Source organism: Athene noctua, chromosome 1 (assembly GCF_965140245.1).
Source record: "Athene noctua chromosome 1, bAthNoc1.hap1.1, whole genome shotgun sequence".
Lineage (NCBI taxonomy): Eukaryota > Metazoa > Chordata > Aves > Strigiformes > Strigidae > Athene > Athene noctua.
This window is the reverse complement of record NC_134037.1, coordinates 164,928,963-164,949,817: the sequence shown is the minus strand read 5'-3', so window position 1 is coordinate 164,949,817 and position 20,855 is coordinate 164,928,963. Positions and strand designations below refer to the sequence as shown.

The following is a 20,855-nucleotide window of genomic DNA, read 5'->3' as shown; positions in this document are numbered from 1 at the left end:
AAAATGGCCATGTGATACAGGTGTTCAGGAAGAAAGGAACAGTAATTTCCCATGATTATTAAGAGAACAAACTGAGAAACATCATAGTGAAAACACCTCAACCTGTCCTTCCCATTTCAGCAGCAGAACTGGCTGATGACAGGCACTCAGATCTTATCTGACTTTTCTAGCTCCTTTTGGAGTATTTCACCATGAAGTGGGCAAAATGAAGAGCCATTTCCATTTCCTAGCACCATGGATCAGCTGGGTGCAGAGCGTGTGGGAGAGAGAAAGGATCACTATACCACATGATATCCCTTCAAATACCAAACGCAGTCTGGCCCTCAGCATGCTAAAAACACAAGAGCTTCTGTGAAATCAAACAAGCATTTATCTAGGTTATCCCCTGAGTTTGGGCAGTGTAAAACATTTTAATAAGGAAACTGACAACTCTGCTGCAATATAAGAGCACAATTGAGAAATTCTTGGTTAGTCTTGGCAAGCTTGGTTGTGGGATTCAGCAGTTAATTGAACAAGAAGGCATTCACTCCTGTGTGCCTTGTCTTCCAAACAAACCTCTGCTGGAAAGTTAGTTCACTCAGTTTGCAAAATAATTAGCATGCCTATTTCTGACCATCATTAGCATTAGACCATCATGACATATGTGGGTGTTCATAAACCACTGGATATACACAGCATAGACACAACACCTGCAACCTGCAAACAGAAGGGAATGTTTTGCTGCTAGTTCCTCTCCAGCGGAGATGTGCCTATCTGAAACATTTCTGCTACTGCTACATTGCTTAATATTCTTACAGTTTTCAGTTGCTTAGATATGCAAGAGTACTTACTGTGGCCAATTTTGCAAGCTGTGATTATTTCAGTTATTTGCCAAGATACGGGTGGACAAATATGTTGCAGTATCCTCTGCAATGGTATTGACAGTTCTGTTCTCAAGACAGAAGAGTGATGCGCTGAATAGTGAAGTGTCCTGCCAACTGGAAGCAGACCACACTGGAATTCACGACATTTGAATGTTCTTCTAAAACATTTGTCTTACTGGAGTTTGGCACTTTTTGTAGTCTTTTAGTAACCCTTAGCATGGTTAGCTCAGCAAGATCTCTTTTTCTCAGTGTATTCCTGGAGGTGTGTTTTGAGGTGAATTTGAGTGACTTCCAAGGAACAAGATGGTCACATTCACAACCTTGCTATTTTAAGGTCCCTAGAAGAAATGTATGCATACAAACCAGTTGATTTTGTTTGACTACTGCATAGGCAGTGTGCAGCTCATGTGGCCATGTTTAGGAATAAAAAAGCAAAATTCACATTTCCAGATATGGTAACTTTCTAGTTATCATAAATAAGAAGCATTAAAAAATTGTAGGCATAATCCAGATGTTTGGGTAAACTTCCTGGTGTTTGGTTGTTTACTTCAAACCAAACTGAACATAGTTCTCTGCAGTAGGTGTGGGCAATTTCATCCAGACCCTAGGTTTACCACCAGACTTGCATCCCTCTAGTTTGTGACATATTTCATAACAGATGGAGGGGTTCTTTTAAGTGCTTTTTGGTGCACTTCAGAGAACAGAGAAGCCCTCGGAAGCCCCAGAAGATTAAACATTCTGACTTGTAAGGGCTTAAAATGCCAAGAGAAGCATCAGAAAGGGGGAGGCACTAAGTGGGTAGGGGATTGGGAGTGAGCAACAGGTTCTGAATAGTTCTTAGCCTATGGAAAGAGGTCCCCACCTCTTTCAGACCAGCCTGAACAACAGGAGAGAGAGAATGGCACTGAAGTTAAGCCTTAGAAAAGCTATTTAGGCTGTCATTCAAGTCCCAGCCCTTCTACAGACTTTCATGTGATGGACTGCAGCCATCTGACCTCTGTGTGCTTCATTCTTAGTCTTCAGGATATCACAGAATGACAGAGTCATTTAGGTTGGAAGGCACAAACTCTTGAGGAGTTCATTTTCCATTGGTTTTAATCTTTTCTCTGCAAAAAAGCATAAATTTTTCATGGTAGAAGGTGTCTTCCATTATGGGGATGTGTGCTGCAGGTCCTTAGGGACCTTCATGTTGATGGGTGCTTACTGTAACTCAAGAATAGGGAAAAGCAGAATGAAAAAGAAATAGAAAAGAAGGAGAATAAAGGCAAAGAAATTAAGTCAAAATCAAGGATTCATTCAGAAAACCAAGGTATTTGGCCTTATGTTTTCCTAAAAATCTGTACTAGTTGTTTTTTTCCCCAGATGGTTGTGCCAGTACTTCAGGTATAAGTAAAAATCCATAGAGGTGTAGCAATGCACAACAGTAAAACACAACAGTCTAGGAAAGGCAGTGCAGAGTATTTTAATATGACCCACTCTAGTTCATTAAATAACTGGTCAAATCTGCGAGTGCTTAGTTAGCCTATGCCTGCCTCACTTAGTTTACTTAGCCTATTTCCACTTCTGACTTGAGTGGAAATTTCACTTGAAAAAGATACAAATTCAACAGAGAACTTTGAAAATTGTTCAGATACAAGCTGCAGTGCTGTTAGTGGGCTTTCTTAAATACTTTACTAAAGAGTATTTTCTTCATGAGGACAGGAGCCTATGTTAATCTGTGGAAAATAATGCATAAAAGTAATAAGATTAACTAAATGGGAAAAGGATCTCAACAGCAGAGGTTTTGTTGTTAATAATCAGAGCTCTCAGATCTTCCCTAATAGTTTTTCACAGACAGTTATTCTCCTTTGCACTCAACAGGCCAAATTAATTCCTCGCGTATCTCCAGAAGTCAGTAAACAGGGGATGAAGGTCTCTCCAGTTTGACTGTGGTCTACATTTATTTTGTACTGGTCCAGCTCATCAGCACTCTCCCCTCTCTGTCTAATTTTATACTTTGTAATGCCACCAGATCCTACATTATGGAGCACAGATCATGTACGCCAGTGGCTGGAATGGGCGGTGAAGGAGTACGGTCTCCCAGACGTGGACATCTTGTTGTTCCAGAACATCGATGGGAAGGAGCTGTGTAAAATGACCAAAGATGACTTCCAGAGACTCACCCCAAGCTATAATGCAGATATCCTCCTGTCACACCTACACTACCTCAGAGAGAGTAAGCTAGCTTTCTGTCATTATGGTAGTGGCTACAATCAAGTGTGGTTGATACCAGTGTTAGATTTAATGGCCATTTCCTGGCCATTACTACACTCAGCTGGGTTTTCAAATGTCCATTGCAGATGTTGCTGTTCCTAATAACATAGTAGAGAACCTGATACAAAGCCTTTTGAGTCTGATGGAGAGATTCCCATTAATTTTCAGTTGGCTTTCACTCATGTTCATGGAAGAAAAGAGGCAATATTTCTACGTGTCCATCTCAGAGAAAAATCAAATTGAAACCCAGCAGATTCATAAGCATACCTTAGGAAGAAAATCACGTGGGATTCAGTGCTAATGTTTTTTCTGGTCACATACTCATTTTTTTCCATTTTAATGATGAGAATACTAAAGGAGATTGCAAACTTTGATTCATAAAGTGAATTCCAGGCATGATTCTAAGGACTGACAACAGTTTCCTCTACTCTGAATAGGATCAGGAAGATTTCACTGAATTGAATAAAAGTTCTGTAAATTCATGGAAAAAAGAAACAGTCCCTGAAGTCCAAACGCAAATTACTTGTAGTGCATGGCTAGCATTTCAAAGGGAAAGAAGGGACTAGTGAATTCTTGGCTTGAGGGCTTTCAAGTAAGCTTTAGGAAATTTTGCAGGTTTATCTCAGATTAAAGAAGTTAAAGTGAACGTGGTTTTTAAAGAAAAAAACAACAAGCATTGCAACACCAGTGCGGTGCAGTCTTCTCCACACGCACACTGTCAATAATCAGTCAGAAATATTATGCATTCGTAATGCTGAATAAATGAATGCCCTAGTTTAGGTTGTAGCACACACGCCTCCCTCCAAACTGCAGACTGAAACTGACTGTTGGTAGACTCGCATTCAAACAAACCTGTCAGGGGAAAATATGGTTTAAAAAGATAATTCAGAATTTTTTTTTCATTTTGGTGTTGCTTTTTGTTTTGTTTTGTAGCTCCTCTTCCACATTTGACTTCAGATGATGTTGATAAGGCCTTACAAAACTCTCCACGGTTAATGCATGCTAGAAACACAGGTAATGCTGGCACTGCTCCCATTGCTATAGGTCATCTTCTAAAAGCATAGGATTCCTTTTTATGGGTTGTCTGCTAAAAATGGAAATGGTAAATAAGAAGGGAGACAAGAGTATCCTCTCCTTGCTGTGTGTGTGAGTTTTATGCACAGGCACACAGAAAAAAGGTGAGATTTTTGCAGGGCCAGATGGTGCAAAAATGGTCTCCTTACTGATAGTTTCTTGTGTACTACAAGAGAGCGGGGTCCCTGACACGATAAACTGCAGGCTTGGGGCCTTTGTCTCTGACAACTTTTTTTTCTCATTCTGTCTCATTGTACTGTCAGGTCTGTTCCACGGATCCCTAGAAGGTTGGTGGAGCTCACAATGCTTCAGTGCTTGTCTAAGTACTGTGAGCTCTGGTGAATGGGGACTGTCTCCCCTCCCATGCAGTATATATATCGTATAATTCAATAAAATTGATATTTAGGCAGATATCTCATTTGTCAGCTATTTGGGACTTGGGCTGGAAACTCCACTAAGTTTGATGTTTTAATCTCCACTAAATCTGATCTGAATGTAAAATGATTTTTGTTAATATTCACCCTTCTGTTAATTTGGCCCAGAAAAGTACTGAGTGTAGGTAGGAGAATGATACAGTACATGCCTCAAAAGCATCTGTCTTTCAGGATTAAAATACTTATGAAAAATAATTCAGAATAAATTTTATCTTTCCCTAGCAGTTGTGCAACAGAGGATGGCATGGAATTGTACATATAGTATGGTATGCATACTGATTAAAGATGTTTGGAATATTGCATGATCATGCCTGAGGGTATTAGTTACCTACAGTGACCAGAAATAACAATTATTTATGAAAAATGAAAAAGATAATACAAAGGATGATGCAAAAGAAAAAAGAACAACCAAACCCCACAACAAAACCTGGGATTGCGATGCCTCTTTCATATTTCATTTCATTTTTCACTGTGGTAAATAGCAGTGAGTTTCCTCACAAAATTGACTGGATTAGATCTCTTCCTGAGATTAGATGTTTGCCACTTGACATAAAGTCCTACTGTGGGCTGTAGGCCTGCTGGAAACCTCACCAAAAGCAACAAAAGTTTTTCCGTTGACTTTGATGGTGTTTGGAATAAGCCTTAAGACCTTTTTAAAAATAGATGGACTAGATGGTCTTTTCCATCTCTGGCTTTTCAGATTCTAATTTCTACATACAGTTATCCAAGTGTAGTTCAGCAGTTCTGTGTGTTATCTTTTTCTATATGTTTGCACTGACAATGATATTTTGAAATTAATTTCACCAAAATGAGATCGTCTGCATTTCTGTCATTGGGAGTGTGAATAATATCACGCTGATCATCATCATAAGGAAAATTAGTTGTTCTGTTGGCGTAAGAACTTTGGAGTGAGATTTTCAAAGGATGCCACAAGAGTTAGAAGCACGTTCTTCTTGAAGTCAGCAGTAACTGCATAAATCCTATGACCCTTTTCATGTTCCTAGATGTGGTCATTAGAAGTCGATGTAGTTAGATAAATTTCAATGCCTGAAATAAGTGAGATACCATTTTCTCTATCAAACTCAATATTTTTCATTTTTTCACTCTGAAGAGAATGAGATTTCTGAGGGTCTGACCCAAAGCTGTCCAAAGTCTGTGAGAAGAATCCCATAGACACCAGTAGGCTTTGGCCCAGGCTTATGGTCTCTGTTGAAAATAAGAATCTGTTTGGGAAGTGCATACACTAATGAAGAGAAAGCAAAAAAATTTTATTTCAGAAGATATGCAACCGCCTGCCCATTTGGAGGTGATTGTGGTGAAGGTAGAGGGGAATTTCTGAACTTGACTCTCTCCTCCTTTAACATGGATTTTGCACAGACTTTTATCTAGTAATTTGAATAAATTTACATGGTGCAAAGGCTATTAGAATTAACTTTTATATATAATAATCCTAAGATAAAAATAAGTTATTCATAGTCTTCACTCAGACACACTACAAGAGGGAAAATATCAGTGGCCTTAGGGACTGTGAAAATGAAGCTTTAGGTGTTATGTCTTCTTCTTTCTCTTTAGGAGGTGCCACTTTTATTTTTCCAAATACATCAGTTTATCCAGAAGCAACACAAAGAATTACAACCAGGCCAGGTATGAACAACAACCACCTTTTGTATGCTGTGATCTTAATAATTTCTTCTTGAACTATCTCATTTTTTCCTCCAACTCTGTTTATGTAAATATTAGGCTATATTTTGAATACACACACATATAATGTACATATATTTTATATATATGTGTGTATATATCATTGTGTCAAATGAGATAATTAAACAGAGCAGTTTAATAAGTCTGTTTCTTCCACATATCTCTGTCTGTTAAGCAATGCTATCTTCTATTTAAAACACCAGAGAATCAGAAGACCTGAGCTTTATTCACTGGTTCTGTTGCACTGTCCCAGCGCAGATGCTTTACAGTGTGCTTCAGCTCTTTGTAAAATGAGGAAAGAATACCCTCTTTTGAACTGCTATTTGAAGTATATTGGGGAAAAGTACTCTGAAAGTGTGGGGTACATGTTTCTCTTTCAATCTACTTTTTATTTATGTTTGAGACAAACAAATTCCACAACATAGAGACTAAATAAATAAAATCAAAACCTAGGAAAGCTCTTCTTGTTCAAAAGTTTGAAGGCCCTGAAAGTATCAGGGGTTACTGGTTTGTGAAAGGCTTAAGGGAATAATTAAAGATGAGGACATTACTATGAATCTAAATATTTTCTTTCTATCACCCTTCACTGCTGAAGATGCTGGAAAAATGCCTAATCTGGACATTTGCTTTTCCAGTAATAAGTGCAAAATACTGTGAGACATCAAGAGGAGTTGCAGCAAAATAGTAAATGTAAAGGAAATCCATTACTGAGCCCGAAGCATAAATCCAAGTGTTCTGAAGGGACATACACTTGAATTGACTGGGCTCTTGTGAAAAGATACATTCTCTCAGTAAAAACAAAGGGGGTTTTGGATAGCAAATATTTTAGCTATCTTTCATCAGTGGTCTAGGGTATAGTCTAGGACAGTACATAGAAATAAATACTTTATGTAAACTTGTATACATGTATATATGCATGTCTGTAGATTTGTTAATTGATAATTATAAAAGATACATAGGGAAACAGCTACCAGGCCACTGCGTGATCAAATGCATCTGCTCAGTTTCTAGGAAAACAAACTCTTCTGCTAGATTTATTTGTCTATTATAATAGTGAATAAAAAATAAACCACTGATCCAGTGCATACATTTGGCGTTTGGCTTTCATGAGGCATTTATCAAAATGCTGCACAGAACAATTACCTACAATAAAAGTTAAATCAGCATATCATAAGAAACAGATCAAGAACTGGCTAATTAACCTCTTACCAAGACTAAATAAGGGACTTCTTAAGTCATGGGTGCTTTAGCATTCTTTACCATGATAGTGGTTTAATTATAAATAAATAGCAGAAAGTTGTTAATAATTGGAAAATGGCCACAATAAAATTTGGTATAAAACTTACAGAAGGCATATGATTTTGTCATTACTTAAAACCACAGATTCCTCTAAAAGATTCCTGTACAGGTGCCCAGAAGCCTTATTAAAGAGAAGCGAACTGGCAGTATGTTAACAGCTGAAAATACATGTTGATAAATGCAGTGTAAGACACAAGTTATTTGTATATCTTACTGATTTGAAATTAACCCTCTTCACTTGTGAAACAAGAACTTGATGTAGGCATCTTTATTTATGGCACAATGAAAGCCACTGCTCTAGTTGATGGCCAAAGTGAAAAAAAAAGCAAACTGAAGAAACACAGTGGAGGATCACATGGGAAATCTGACTGCCGTTAAATAAATCAGCAGTGTGGCCTTGTACAGAAAGCTGTGTGCACAGAAAGCTGTGTCATCCCTTATCGAAAAGGCTATTTGCAGAATTAGAAGGCGCTTAGAGCAAGCCATGGGAATATGGAAAATCTTTCGAGCATGTCAAAAGATATAAAAGTTTCAAATTGTTCAACTCAGGGTCTAGGGATGAGGAAACATGATAAAATTACCAAAATTAAGCATGTCACAGAGTACCTGCTTAGACTCAGTACTAGAAGAAAGGATATTCAAAAAGTTAGACACTATCATGAAACATTAAAGCAAACTGTGGCCCTCGTGTCACAGGTTATAGTAGCACCCAGGAGCTTTGAATGGCATGGAGAAATGTGGACATAAATATGGATGAGAAGGCAAAGCATACCTGTATAAACAATTACCAACTATGCAGTGTAAAACTGGATGCCCAAAACGCTCAGTAGTTTCCAAGCAAAATGAACATGTAACAGAAGACCAGAGGGCCCCAGGTGTCCTGCAGGAAATAACCATGCCAATTGAGAGGATTTCAGGCAAAGGCTACAATGAGTCTGCTGTGGAAGAATACTGTTTTATGGATATGTTTCCACTGGACTTGAACAAAAACTGTTATTTTTTGTCCATGAGAAATTCTGTGATTTCAGTATTTGTTTCATCCTGACTTGTGATGGAAAAATAAAATACTAGTTTTCTCGAAAGTAAAAGGTTCTAAAAATAACCCCATGTCAGACGTGGCGAACTCCTACATTTCAGCATTTTTATCTAAATCACATTTACAGTGATACTTGCTTACAAAACAAAATGCTTCATGTCAACATCTTCCTGTGTTTACACAATTATTTGTGGGAGTTGTAGTTTGGGTATGGAGTGTCTGTATTCTATGTACACCAGTGTATCCTAACTAAACATTTCCTTCAATGAACTATCACATGGTTTTGAAAGTATTATTTTATCTTTTACAAATGAAAGTTGACAAATATCTTTAAAGTAAGAATTTTCATTCAGAAGGAATTTTTTTTTCCGAGAAATTATTTTTTCTCAAAAAAAAACTATTTTGTTGGCTTATTGTGTGACTTTCCTTTTAGTTAAATGTCACATTTCAACTAGACTGCAAAGAAGCTTTTTCATAACAAAGCACTCTTCATGTGAGAGCAATAGCAGACCCTTGGGACGATCACTTGATAACATGAAAAAGGTCAAAAATGCAAGGGAGAATAAATAATGTTAAATGGGAATTAGCCAAATCCTGGGGTGCAGTTCTGGAGAAAGTAATCAAGCATTGCCATTGTTAAGGCACTACAATAGAAAATAGGAAATGAGCAGGGCTTGTAATGAATTGCAATGACAAAGGCGTATTTCTTCAGTCACCTTTACAACAGAACATGAGGTTTCAGCAAGCTGAAAGTAATACAATAAAGATATCAGGAGCTCAGAAAGACCTAATATGGGTTTGTCTACATGTCTCATCAAACAGAAGCATTCCCATCAAGGATCTGTCCACAATAAGGACATGTTGTACTACTGTCTCATGAATAAGAACAGATCTGCTTATCTAGGATAGCAAAATGTTTATCGAGGCACAATACTGAACTAAGAATGAAGTTGGTATTTTGTGCTATTTCAAGGCTCATAACTGGATTTCTCTTTTAATGGAGAGGGCGTTGTCAGAAAACCATCTTATGATGTATTGAGTTAAAAGGCAAAACATTTTCCTCACAGTACTAAATTTGTAGCAGATATATTCAAGGCTGCAAGTGCCACTGAGTACAAGCATACAGCATCATATAGGCCTTTCAGAGTACAGGTGTCTAATAATTTGGAGACCCACGAGGAGAGGGGATGGGATGGGATGGGATGGGATGGGATGGGATGGGATGGGATGGAAGGAAACGAGAGGAGAGGAGAGGAGAGGAGAGGAGAGGAGAGGAGAGGAGAGGAGAGGAGAGGAGAGGAGAGGAGAGGAGAGGAGAGGAGAGGAGAGGAGAGGAGAGGAGAGGAGAGGAGAGGAGAGGAGAGGAGATTGTGGGAGGACTTGCACAGCCTAAGGACAAGAACATACTTTCTATGTGATCTTTCTCCCCTGTTCATCTCTAGTCTTTCTGGTCAGGGAATGGAAGAAATGAGGGGGAAAAATAGGTCCCTTGTGTCACCAGAATCCCCCTTGCAAGTCTGCCATGGAGGTAGAACACTGGCCAGTCAAGACAGGACTGGACAAGGCAGATGTAAGCAGCCCACAGCTGAGCCCTGTACCCCTCTGTACAGACAGAACTCCCAACCCCCTGGAAACATGACCAGAGTCCCTCTGAATTTTTTTTGCCAGATGATAAAGTCCTCGGGCCATGAGGTTTCTCTTAATTACAACAGTTAATAGCAGTACTGATCTTAACCTGGTCAGGACATCTGCATATTGCAGTGATTCACCTTCACAACAGTGTTCTACTCAGAGATGAGTACTTGTACAATTCACGTTATTTTCTCCAAGTCTCTGAAGGACAAGACCGTGGAATAGTTCTCAAGAAATCAGGGATAAAAGATCACAAGTTATTCAAATGCAATGCAAAGATAAATTGCATATCTCAGTAAAAGCAAAAGTCTAAGATTCCAGGAGACGACACTCCCAGCTGGTAGTGCCAGTCAGCTCCTCACGCCAAACAGACTAAATAAATTAAAGGCAATTTGGTTGTGAATTTCACATTACACTTTATTTCCATTCAATACTTCTGCTCATAGTGCTTGGAAATGAGCAGAGATACATCTGTTTTGCACAGAGTCAGTCTGTGACTGTTTCTTTACTTTTATATTCCATTTCCAAACATCATTTCTAAAATAAAGTACAAGTACTGTTAAGAATCAAATCATCCACACCAACTTAGTATATCCACGTGGGTAATACTACTTTCCTGAGATCCTGGGCAGGCAACATAAGTCTCCAATTTTGACAGCAATTTTAGCTAATGTGTTAAAGCCAGTCATACAAAAGCACAGGCAATGGCAAAATATTTCAAAAGGTTAAACAAACATTTGAATTTACTACATCTACTTCATGAAGAAAGTGTTTATGTTGTAGTTGCTTCATTTTTATATGCTAAAGCATTTAAATGAAGTATAGAATCACAGAATCACCTAGGTTGGAAGATCACCTAGTCTAACTATTAACCTAACATTGACAGTTCTCAACTAGAGAAGTAGAAGTAATAAGTAAATGAAAGAAAATACAAACAAAAATTCAGATATGTAAAGTTAAGGAGCTAGTCCCAAGAACCAGAAAGGAATATTTAATCAGATGAAGCAGGAAAAAAGCTATCCATTTTTTGGAAGTAATATAATATGTATACATGTATATGTTTGACATTTTTAAGCATGTTCACTGTTTTCACATGTTATGTCTCTAAAGATCTATGAGGATACTGGAGTGTGGATGGGATAATGAAGGAGAAGGAATTCTTAATAATTTGAAATGACTAGTAGAAGAGAAACAAGTAGATTGGCAAAGTGCAGCAATTAGTTATCTCAGAAGGTTGGATTCCAAACAATGAGAGTGAAAACAGAGAGTGTATCTGAGGAAGAGAGCATTTACAAGCATGATAAATAATATAACATGGGAGATCATAATAACGTGCATGATGGCAATGAGCTAATGCAAATGCAAACATATAACAGTGGTTTAGAGGAATCTCCAACAAATAAAACCAAGACTTGTTTGTCTCATATCTCTGCCTATGACCAGGTGGCAGAAAACAGAACTCTCAGACTCATCCTATAAGATTTGATTAATCTCAAGGGATGACAGCAACAGACTAGCAAAGAATGACACATTAAATCAACTAAAGTCTATCTTCTTAAAAGAAAATTCTGTTACATGTGGAGATTGGGAGGGGATGGTACACAGTTTGTGCTTAATCTGAGCTCTGACCTCTCAGGGGACTTCTCCTGCAAGACTCTAGTATAAATGTCCTGATGTACAGTGTGTGTGTCCTGGGCTGAGAAAGGGGACTAAAAGAAGTATTCTGAGTCTTGAGAAATTATAGACTCTATAGAGTGTTTGTACCAGCTATTTCAGCTATTTTGGTGCAGTTCAGACATGTAACAAGAATAGGCACCTCTAAAGAGCAATGCAGAGGGCAGTGTGGTACTGTTATTTTTAGAGACAATAAAGCTTTTAACAAGGAGTATTCTTCCTATTTCGGTAATTTTTCCAGTCCATCGAGTCCCCTAGAAATGTGCCCCTTATGGACATAAACACTTTCTGCCATATCTGCATGAATCAGTGTATTTTTCCTTCATAGATTTGCCTTATGAACAAGCCAGGAGATCAGCATGGACAAGTCACACCCACCCCAGTCCTCAGTCAAAAGGTAAAAGCATCTGCATATGTCTAGCCGCTTGGCCTAATGCACATCTGGTGCAACCTGGATAGACTCTGAAGTGAACTGGCAGGCGCTACCTCAGTTCTGAAGGATTTTCACCTGTGCCTTGGCTAGAAAGCCTGTTAGCCGTGTATAGGCAATACTGGGTGGAGTCACTGGGACAGCCACATCCTTCCGTGAACTCAGAGCTTCATCAAAGTCCAGGACCTTATAGTCTTATACAGCTAAATCCTATTGTGACCATCCTTGAGTGGTGAGCAGCAGAAGTCCCAGGCCTCCTGGGATCTGTCAGTTTTGGTGACCAACTTCCAAACAGGAAAAATAACTACATGTTTTTTTTCCGTTTTCAGCTACTCAGCCATCATCATCAACAGTTCCCAAAACGGAAGACCAGCGTCCTCAGTTAGGTGGGTGTCACTTTGTTTAAATTGCACCTGGGTGTGACCGGGTTTTTGAATTTGATGAGAACGACAGCTCTCACCTACCAACCAGAAACAAATTGCAACATCTGATTCAGACCACTGATGAGATCTGCAGCTGGTGACCACTAAATCCCCAGATGTGTATGAGTTGGCTCTACAGCTGGATCTGAGATGAAAGCTCCCATGGCTGTTGAAAATTGCTTTTTGTAATGTTTAATGTCAGTGATGACCTTGCAGAGTGAAAGTTAAACAAAGTACCTATGTAGAGTTTAGGTATAAAGGTGGAAGGTAAGGATGTCAAAAGACCATATATTCCACAGTAGTTGAAATGCTAGCAGTTGGAAAATGTGCATGAGCAAAGAAATTAAAATGGATTACAGCATACAGAAACCTATTCGAATTGGGCTCCTGAAATTCAACAGGAAAATTAGAAGGATTGTCAGTGTGTTGGGCAACTGAGGAGAAAGTAGACGTTTATGAGTTTGTAGACTAGTAGTTTTGCAAAATGGGTGCATTTTGTGTTTTCAAAGCAGTCAATCCAAGGGCTGGACCTAATCCCTTATTGTGAATTTGACTGTGTTTTGGACAGGTAGCTAGAAAGCACTACAGAGATTCTGAGCCAGTTACGGCTTCTGTTAACAGCAAAAGGGTGGAAGTAGGAAATAAAAGGGATTTGGAGGATATTCTTAGCTCAGAAGACTGAGCCTCTTTTTATCACATGAATTTCAAATCATTATTCTGGTTTTTGTTATAGCTAAATAAGATTGTGCACATGACTACATCTCATTAAATCATACGCATGCTGCCTGGGAAGTATTATACTGCTTTTTGCCCACATAGCATTTTATCTAATCTGGCCTTCCAACCATGAGAAACTTTCAAGAAATATACTGATGATTTACGTATGTCCTTAGGACCATTTAATGGCTGTGTGTGAACTGCACAGATTATTTAAATGTATAAGGAATGTAACCTGATTATCTTCTTGGCTGTAAAGCTGGCGGCTGTTTGAGAGCAGCTGCCTGGAGACAAGGCAGCCCAATGACAGCGTTGTTCAGCGAGGGGCTCCAGGCTGTGCTTGCAGCCCATCGCTTTGGCTTTTGTACTTCTGTCACAGCCTTCCCTTTTCCCGTTGTACTTCAATGCACAACAAAATAAGTTTTCATTTCCAGAGGGAATCCCTTAAGGAAAACACTGAGCTGCTACTGGCATTGTGTGGCTTGATACAGGCTCTTCTGAAAACTCTAGTTGCAACGTTGATACAGGGGATCCCTCACTCCACTCCAGTGACAAAGAGGAATCAACCCAGCCACATTGCTTGGGTTCAGCCATGCACTCTCAGCCCTCTTCTGGAGGCTCTTTTGGCACAGAAAGAGTTAGCAGTGATATGGGAAAAACATATATGGCCTCACAAGAAGAGAGGCTGATGTCCTTTGCGGAGGGGTCTCTCACTCCATTCCCTCTCTGTGCCTGTGGGCCCTGGCATGCTGAAAGGGTTGGTAGTACCAAAGGGTGCCTGCGTGTATGTACTTTATTTAAGTAGGAATCAGAATACCTCTGGGCCAAACTTACAGTTTGTCTGAATATATGCCTGAGCACACTAATACAGTACAAAAGGCAAATGTGTGTCCTAGCAATAGTTCACTTGCACACCCAGTTTTCAGGGAAAATGTGCAAATATTGCAATGCAGGGAAAGGAACCACTTTCCTCAGTGTTGGACCTGCTGTCCTGTCAGGCAGTATACACTGCCCCTTACAAGGTTAAAAAATAATGCCTAAAATAATTGGTATCACTGTTACATGATTTTAAATCTTTCTTTCACAATTTTATAGATCCATATCAGATTCTTGGACCAACCAGCAGCCGACTTGCAAATCCAGGTGAGAAGGGATTTTGCTGATTTAGGAGGATTTCTCTTCACTGCTAGTGTCCCCTCTTCAACTTTAAGGCCAGACCTGGAAGGTGATGTGACCGATTTTACCACTCTTCAGTATGACTCAGTGGGAGCTGATGGTACCGAATGTGTTGCAGGATTAGGTTTCTAAATTACACAAGGGTGGGACTGAGGTCACTGATTATGACTCATAAACTCATGTATCTTAATGTAGGTGTCTATGAATGAACCACGTGTCTTATGTCCCATTATATTCCTTGGAGCCATAATTAATATAGCTCTCTAGAGAGAGCTATTCAAATCATCCTAGAGTAGATAGTTACATTCAGTCAGTCAAATACCTCATTAGAGGTATTCGAACTCCTGATATCAGTAGGAGTTCACTTCAGTTGCCTAAACACAGGGATTTTGTTAAGTGCTGTAAGATAACCCATCTGGCCCCCAGGTACCCCTCCAGAAGGGCATGAGTCTCTTACCAATCAGTCATATGTGTCCCATATTCTGTTAATCCACAATATAATGCCATACTAACCTTGAAAAATAATTAAAAAAATGCAATGAATAACCCAAACCAGCAAAAATATTTAGAGAAAACGCAGAAAAGCCTCATCTATTTGCAAAGAATATTTAGGTTAAACACTTCAGAAGTGTTCTCCCACTTTAAGAAGGGAATGGGGTGCATTGTGGACAGGGGCTTGTAGCATATTTTGGCTAAAGACGAGGAACTCTCTTTGTGAGTTAATAACACTGATTGTGAACTGTGCAGATTTCACTTTTGCTGCTCTGAGTCCACAGGACACACTGTGGCTGTACACTACCATAATCAACATCATAATCTGCCACAATGGACTGACATTGTACGTGCCACTTCCTATTTCCCTTGCTTTAACAGCCACAGGGCACAGTGTTCCTTGTTCTGCATTGCAGGTCTCTTCAACCCCCAGTAACAATGTTTCTTCTAACAACAAAATTGCCAAAATACTGATCCAATTCCTTTCACTTTATCCCAAGTGACATCAAGCACCATTCTAGATTAGCTTACTTTCTAGACAGTTTTGCAGGGCATAGGAAAGCAATTAAGTAAGTATTGAGAGAAGGATTTTCCAAATGGCCTAAGGCAGTGGGTTTCCAGGTGACATTGATCTTAACTGGAAGTGGGGGTCTACCTCCCTTTGATTTGTTCATAAACCCCAGCTTTTACAATTTCATCAAGCACCCATTTGGTAGAGTTCATTACTGTGGAAGACACTAACATGGTCTGGATTGGGATACTCTTTTAACATTTGGATATGGAATTCTTACACACCATCATTCCTGTGCTTTAACATGTTTTGTGTGTTTATAAATCAGTGGAATTACTCTCTCATTAAAAGGAAATTGACAGCAACCATTTATTTTCATAGGACTATATATTACATTTGGAAGGCAAGTGTTTATGTTAGAACATATGTTGGATTGCTTACTCAAAAATTTGTGTTTTGTCCAGTGCTGAACTGTTTATTGATTTTCAAAGGCTAATCCTCTTGTTATGTTTCGTCTATTAAAACTTGCATGCCTTGCTCATACCATGGATTCTTTTGTTTGTTTGTTTACTTAATGCATGTTAATGGAACAGAAGAAATTCATTAAGGACAGTTTGGATAAATATCATTTAAATGAATATGGGTTTCAGTTGCACTGAAGCATAAACTGCTAATGGATTTCAGATGCTACTCTAGCTTGATACTACAATTCGCTACTATAAGCTTTCTAAAGAAAAGCTGTTTATTATACCTACATATCTGGTCTGGGAAAAAAAAAAAAAAAAACCAACAAAAAAACCCAAAAAACAATTCCTGGTCAGAGATGTACTTAGAAGTTAGCACATACAAGCTGGTTGGCAAATTCTGCTGACATTGAGTTTGTGAAACAGATTGCCTTGCAAGCTGCTTCAGCTGTATTTTACATTATTTCAGTGCTGCTTTATTAAGAAATACTGAGCTTTTAACATGAATATCAGTGGCAAGGCCCTCTGAAGTCTACTTTCAGTTGCCTAAAATGGTAAAATTTTGTTCCTATACCTCCAGTCAACAAACTTTTGAAAAGTTGACAACAGACTCATTGTTTTATTTTTAAGATGAAATTGGCAGAGGAGTGAGAAAAAGCCAACAACAACGTTTTGAGTCTTGAGTTCAATAATCATTTAAACTCGTTTGACACACAGATGACAAGAATGTATTTTATGGACCTTTTCACTGTTCTTGCAAATGTTTTGCCCTATGGTTGTATGCAGTGCAACAGCAAGCTAATAAGTTTCCGTTCTGCATTTCCCCAAATGCTGCAAATGGATGATATGGTTTGGCATGAGCCCAGCTTTTTCTAAACTTCTCTATTTTGTGTAGGCTTATTCCATAGCAGAGAACATTTAGTTGCAACATAATGCTGTGAGAACAAGCAAAATGTTACGCAAGTGAAAGCTGTTTGTCCTGAACTTTAGAGATTAGTTTCCTAAATGAGCGCTGTATTATTTCCCCATCAATAGTCTACACTGAATGACATTAGGTAACTATTAAATCTCCATGTAATGGCATTCTGCCACTCAGATGAGGGAAAACATGACACATTACCATTTTCTCTGCTTTTTAGGATTTCATGAGACAGGGCTGGGAGGAAGGGGACTAGTTAAGAGTAAGAAGTAGGAACCAACATTGCAACATTTCCTAATAGGGTCCTATGTGAGAGCCTGGAAGAATTGATGTCTTAACATTATTAGTCACCAGTCCTGACATTTCTATTGCGTTTCCCCCTGCAGGGAGTGGGCAGATACAGCTATGGCAGTTCCTGCTGGAGCTCCTCTCGGACAGCTCCAACTCCAACTGCATCACCTGGGAGGGAACCGACGGAGAGTTCAAGATGACTGACCCTGATGAAGTGGCTCGGCGCTGGGGAGAGCGGAAAAGCAAGCCTAACATGAACTATGACAAACTCAGCCGTGCGCTTCGCTACTACTATGATAAAAATATTATGACTAAGGTTCATGGTAAGCGCTACGCCTACAAATTTGATTTCCACGGCATCGCTCAGGCTCTCCAGCCTCACCCCCCAGAGTCGTCCATGTACAAATACCCATCAGACCTCCCCTACATGAGCTCCTATCATGCGCACCCTCAGAAGATGAACTTTGTAGCTCCCCACCCCCCTGCTTTGCCTGTAACATCGTCCAGCTTTTTTGCTGCCCCTAATCCATACTGGAATTCACCAACTGGAGGTATCTACCCCAATACGAGGCTGCCAGCTGCTCATATGCCTTCTCATCTTGGCACCTACTACTAAATGGGGGAAAAAAAGAAACACCAGAAAAAGCAAAGACACTTCTCTCTGGGATGCAGTCCCTGATGAATTGCAATGAACTCTATTGGAGTACACAAATTAAAAGTGCCTAAAGAGACAAGTGAAGGTTTGGCTGGGAAAAAAAACCACATTAAATATTAGATGTCAAAAAGACTCTTTGTAGTAGGGATTTAAAGGAGATTTTCAAGGAGTATTATGATACTAAAATGTAATGTATATGGGCATCGACTCTGTGGACCAAACAACAGTAGACTATTGTGGGTAAAAGCATGAAATGATAAGGAAAACCTACAAAAGCTAGTGGTCTTAAAAAGTTGATAAGCTTATGTGTAAAGTTTGATATCTTGCTAGTGCAAAACTGGGACTATACTACAGCAATATAAGTCTATAGTGACCTAACATACAATATATGAATCATTACAGAAGAGAGGGGAAAAGGGGAAAAAAAAAAAAAAAAAAGGAAAAAACCTACCTGTATTTAAAAAATAGAAACATATCAGCAAAAAAGACTGGTTTAGTGTGGAAGCTGATTTGGAATATAACAGCATTGGTTTAGTTTAAATCAAATGTGTTCCATTCATTAGAGTGTTATCAGCTACTCAAACTGTGAAGACAACCCAAACAGATTTCTTGACAGTATTACAGGAACCCTGAGCCAAACATCGGAAATGAGAATGTGCTGAAGGGCAAGTGTATGGTTGTAGATCAGTGGCCTGCACCTGACAGAGGAAGCAGAAAGGAGAAGGAGGAGGATAAAGGTGGTGAGAATGGGAGAAAAGAAACTTCTTTACCAGTAGAGACTGAAAAGACTGAAAACTTAGTCGCGTTGGGACTATGAAGAAACACTTGTTTGGACTTGTGAAACATATTGCTCAGTATCATACCATTCCCAGTATTACAGGAGGAACAGACTTGATTTTATAGTAATAAAAAAAAGTGGGAAAAGTGGAAGAATTCAGAAATCAGAATATGCATCTCTCAAAAAAAAAAGTAAAACTGGAATTGTGTTTGCTATTTAAAAGTTACCAATTAGAACCTCATCATTATTAAGGGAGTTTGTTTTCTATTGGTTAAAGCAAGAGACAACCCCTGACTGCCAAAATCAGAAATCATCTAAGTATTTTTGTTAGGCGGGCGCCAGTTTTTCTTTATCGAGTCGCGAACGCTGTGCGTTTGTCAGAATGAAGTATACAAGTCAATGTTATTTTTTCCTTTTTATATAATTATTATATAACTTATGCATTTATACACTACGAGTTGATCTCGGCCAACCAAAGACACAAAAAAGGGACAATCAAAAATATTGTGGCCTTGAATTTTAACTCTGTATGCTTAATGTTTACATTATGAACATATTAGTACTTAGAATGCAGAATGTATGTAATAAAATAAGCTTGGCCTAGCATGGCAATTCAGATTGACACTGTAGTTTGCATTTGCATTTGCATTTTTAGTGCCTGACATGCCTATCAGATCTTCTGCTCACCATGTTAAAATATTCTAGCCATTTTATTTTAAAATTTTGTTTGGTGAAATCTGTCAGTCATGAAAATCTAGGACCAAATAGCAATGCTTAGCCTAAGTTCAAAGTGGACAGGTGCTGTGTATCTTCTTTTCCAGACAGTTCTGCTAAAATATTTGAAGCCCTTCTTTAACCAGGGCCTTCTCATTCGTGTCCTGATTTTCTTTTGCCCAGAGATTGCAACCATGCCCAATTCCTTGGCAATTTCATGGCCAAGATGAAGGCTAAATAAGGCCTCTAAGGAAGAATACCGATATCCAGAAATTATCTTTTGTTGCTATCAGATTATGTGGCACAATCTCAGCCTGAGATGTATTTTCATACTGAATCATATGTTGAATTACCATGCCCCCTTGTTTTTAATACATACTGTATCATTATTAGTAAATAAAGTGGATAATGAATAACTTCCATTATTCCTCACATTAGAACGGAGTGTATAGTAACTTGTTAATTTGTCATTGCAGTCCATCCTGGCTGTTTACAAAGGGAAGAATATTTTCTTTCTGTTCTAGATTTAGAGGCTTCCCACTCTGTATCCTGGGCCCCAAAACTACATCTGGTGCCTAATGGCATGCCTCCACTTTTTTGTAACACCAGCTGAAGAACTGGTCTGGAAAATTAGCAGTGACATTTATGAGAGCCTCTCCACAGCAGGCAGTGTTTACTGCAGAGACCCCAGACAGCTCAGACCTCCAACTGTATCCCTCTTTTTTGCTGTTCTTTTGTCTGTTTTTCAGACAAAATGGGTGTGGATTCAGGTTTTATGGCAAATGTCCTGCATATGCGTTTTGTGGAGCATTAATCCATGCTGTGCAATGGGAGCCTACCTGCCAGACTCCTGTGTTATGGGTGTCTTGGTGGCAGTTTATAAGCACAGGATTATATTACTAATGTTTGAGACCTGAGCAGTGGCATCATAAGCCTTGTGATCGTTTGGGAAATAAGCACTGTAAGTCTGTATCTCTTAACAAATAAAAACTCACAGTAAGGTTAGAAAAACTGAACTCTTGGAAAAGGTTAGTCACTCACTGTTTTAGAAAGTTATGGCAGGCACACCTACATGCTGACTATAAGAATAAGAGTTTGCCTTTCAGTGGAAATAACATCTACAGTTGCTTGTATCTATTTCATGTGTACTTCCAACTGAAAAAAAAAAAAAAAAAGGTAAGTGTGTTGTTGAACCACCTTTAATTAAACATTTAAAAATCCAGATGAAACAACGGTCTTTGTTTAGATTGGCAAGGCCATGCCTGGAGGCCTCCAAAGCATCTCCAGTGCTCACCGAGCTGCCTGCAGGATTTCCAGATT

At 38.9% G+C, this 20,855-nt stretch overlaps 1 protein-coding gene across 4 annotated transcripts in view; it reads left to right on the top strand.

The window, feature by feature from the left end:
* The window catches only part of ERG (ETS transcription factor ERG), a 109,789-nt gene extending 89,180 nt beyond the window's left edge, over positions 1-20,609 (top strand). For 2 of the 4 annotated variants that reach the window (XM_074903821.1, XM_074903828.1), the window contains exons 4-10: positions 2,875-3,078; positions 4,050-4,130; positions 6,197-6,268; positions 12,295-12,363; positions 12,726-12,782; positions 14,631-14,678; positions 17,484-20,609. In XM_074903821.1, coding sequence (XP_074759922.1) covers positions 2,875-3,078; positions 4,050-4,130; positions 6,197-6,268; positions 12,295-12,363; positions 12,726-12,782; positions 14,631-14,678; positions 17,484-18,004 — 1,052 coding nt within the window. In that variant the 3' untranslated portion in view covers positions 18,005-20,609. Of the gene's footprint in view, positions 1-2,874; positions 3,094-4,049; positions 4,131-6,196; positions 6,269-12,294; positions 12,364-12,725; positions 12,783-13,034; positions 13,052-14,630; positions 14,679-17,483 lie in introns of all 4 variants that reach the window. The other 2 variants (XM_074903837.1, XM_074903845.1) reach the window with 2 other exon arrangements.
* The last annotated feature ends 246 nt before the right edge of the window (positions 20,610-20,855 follow it).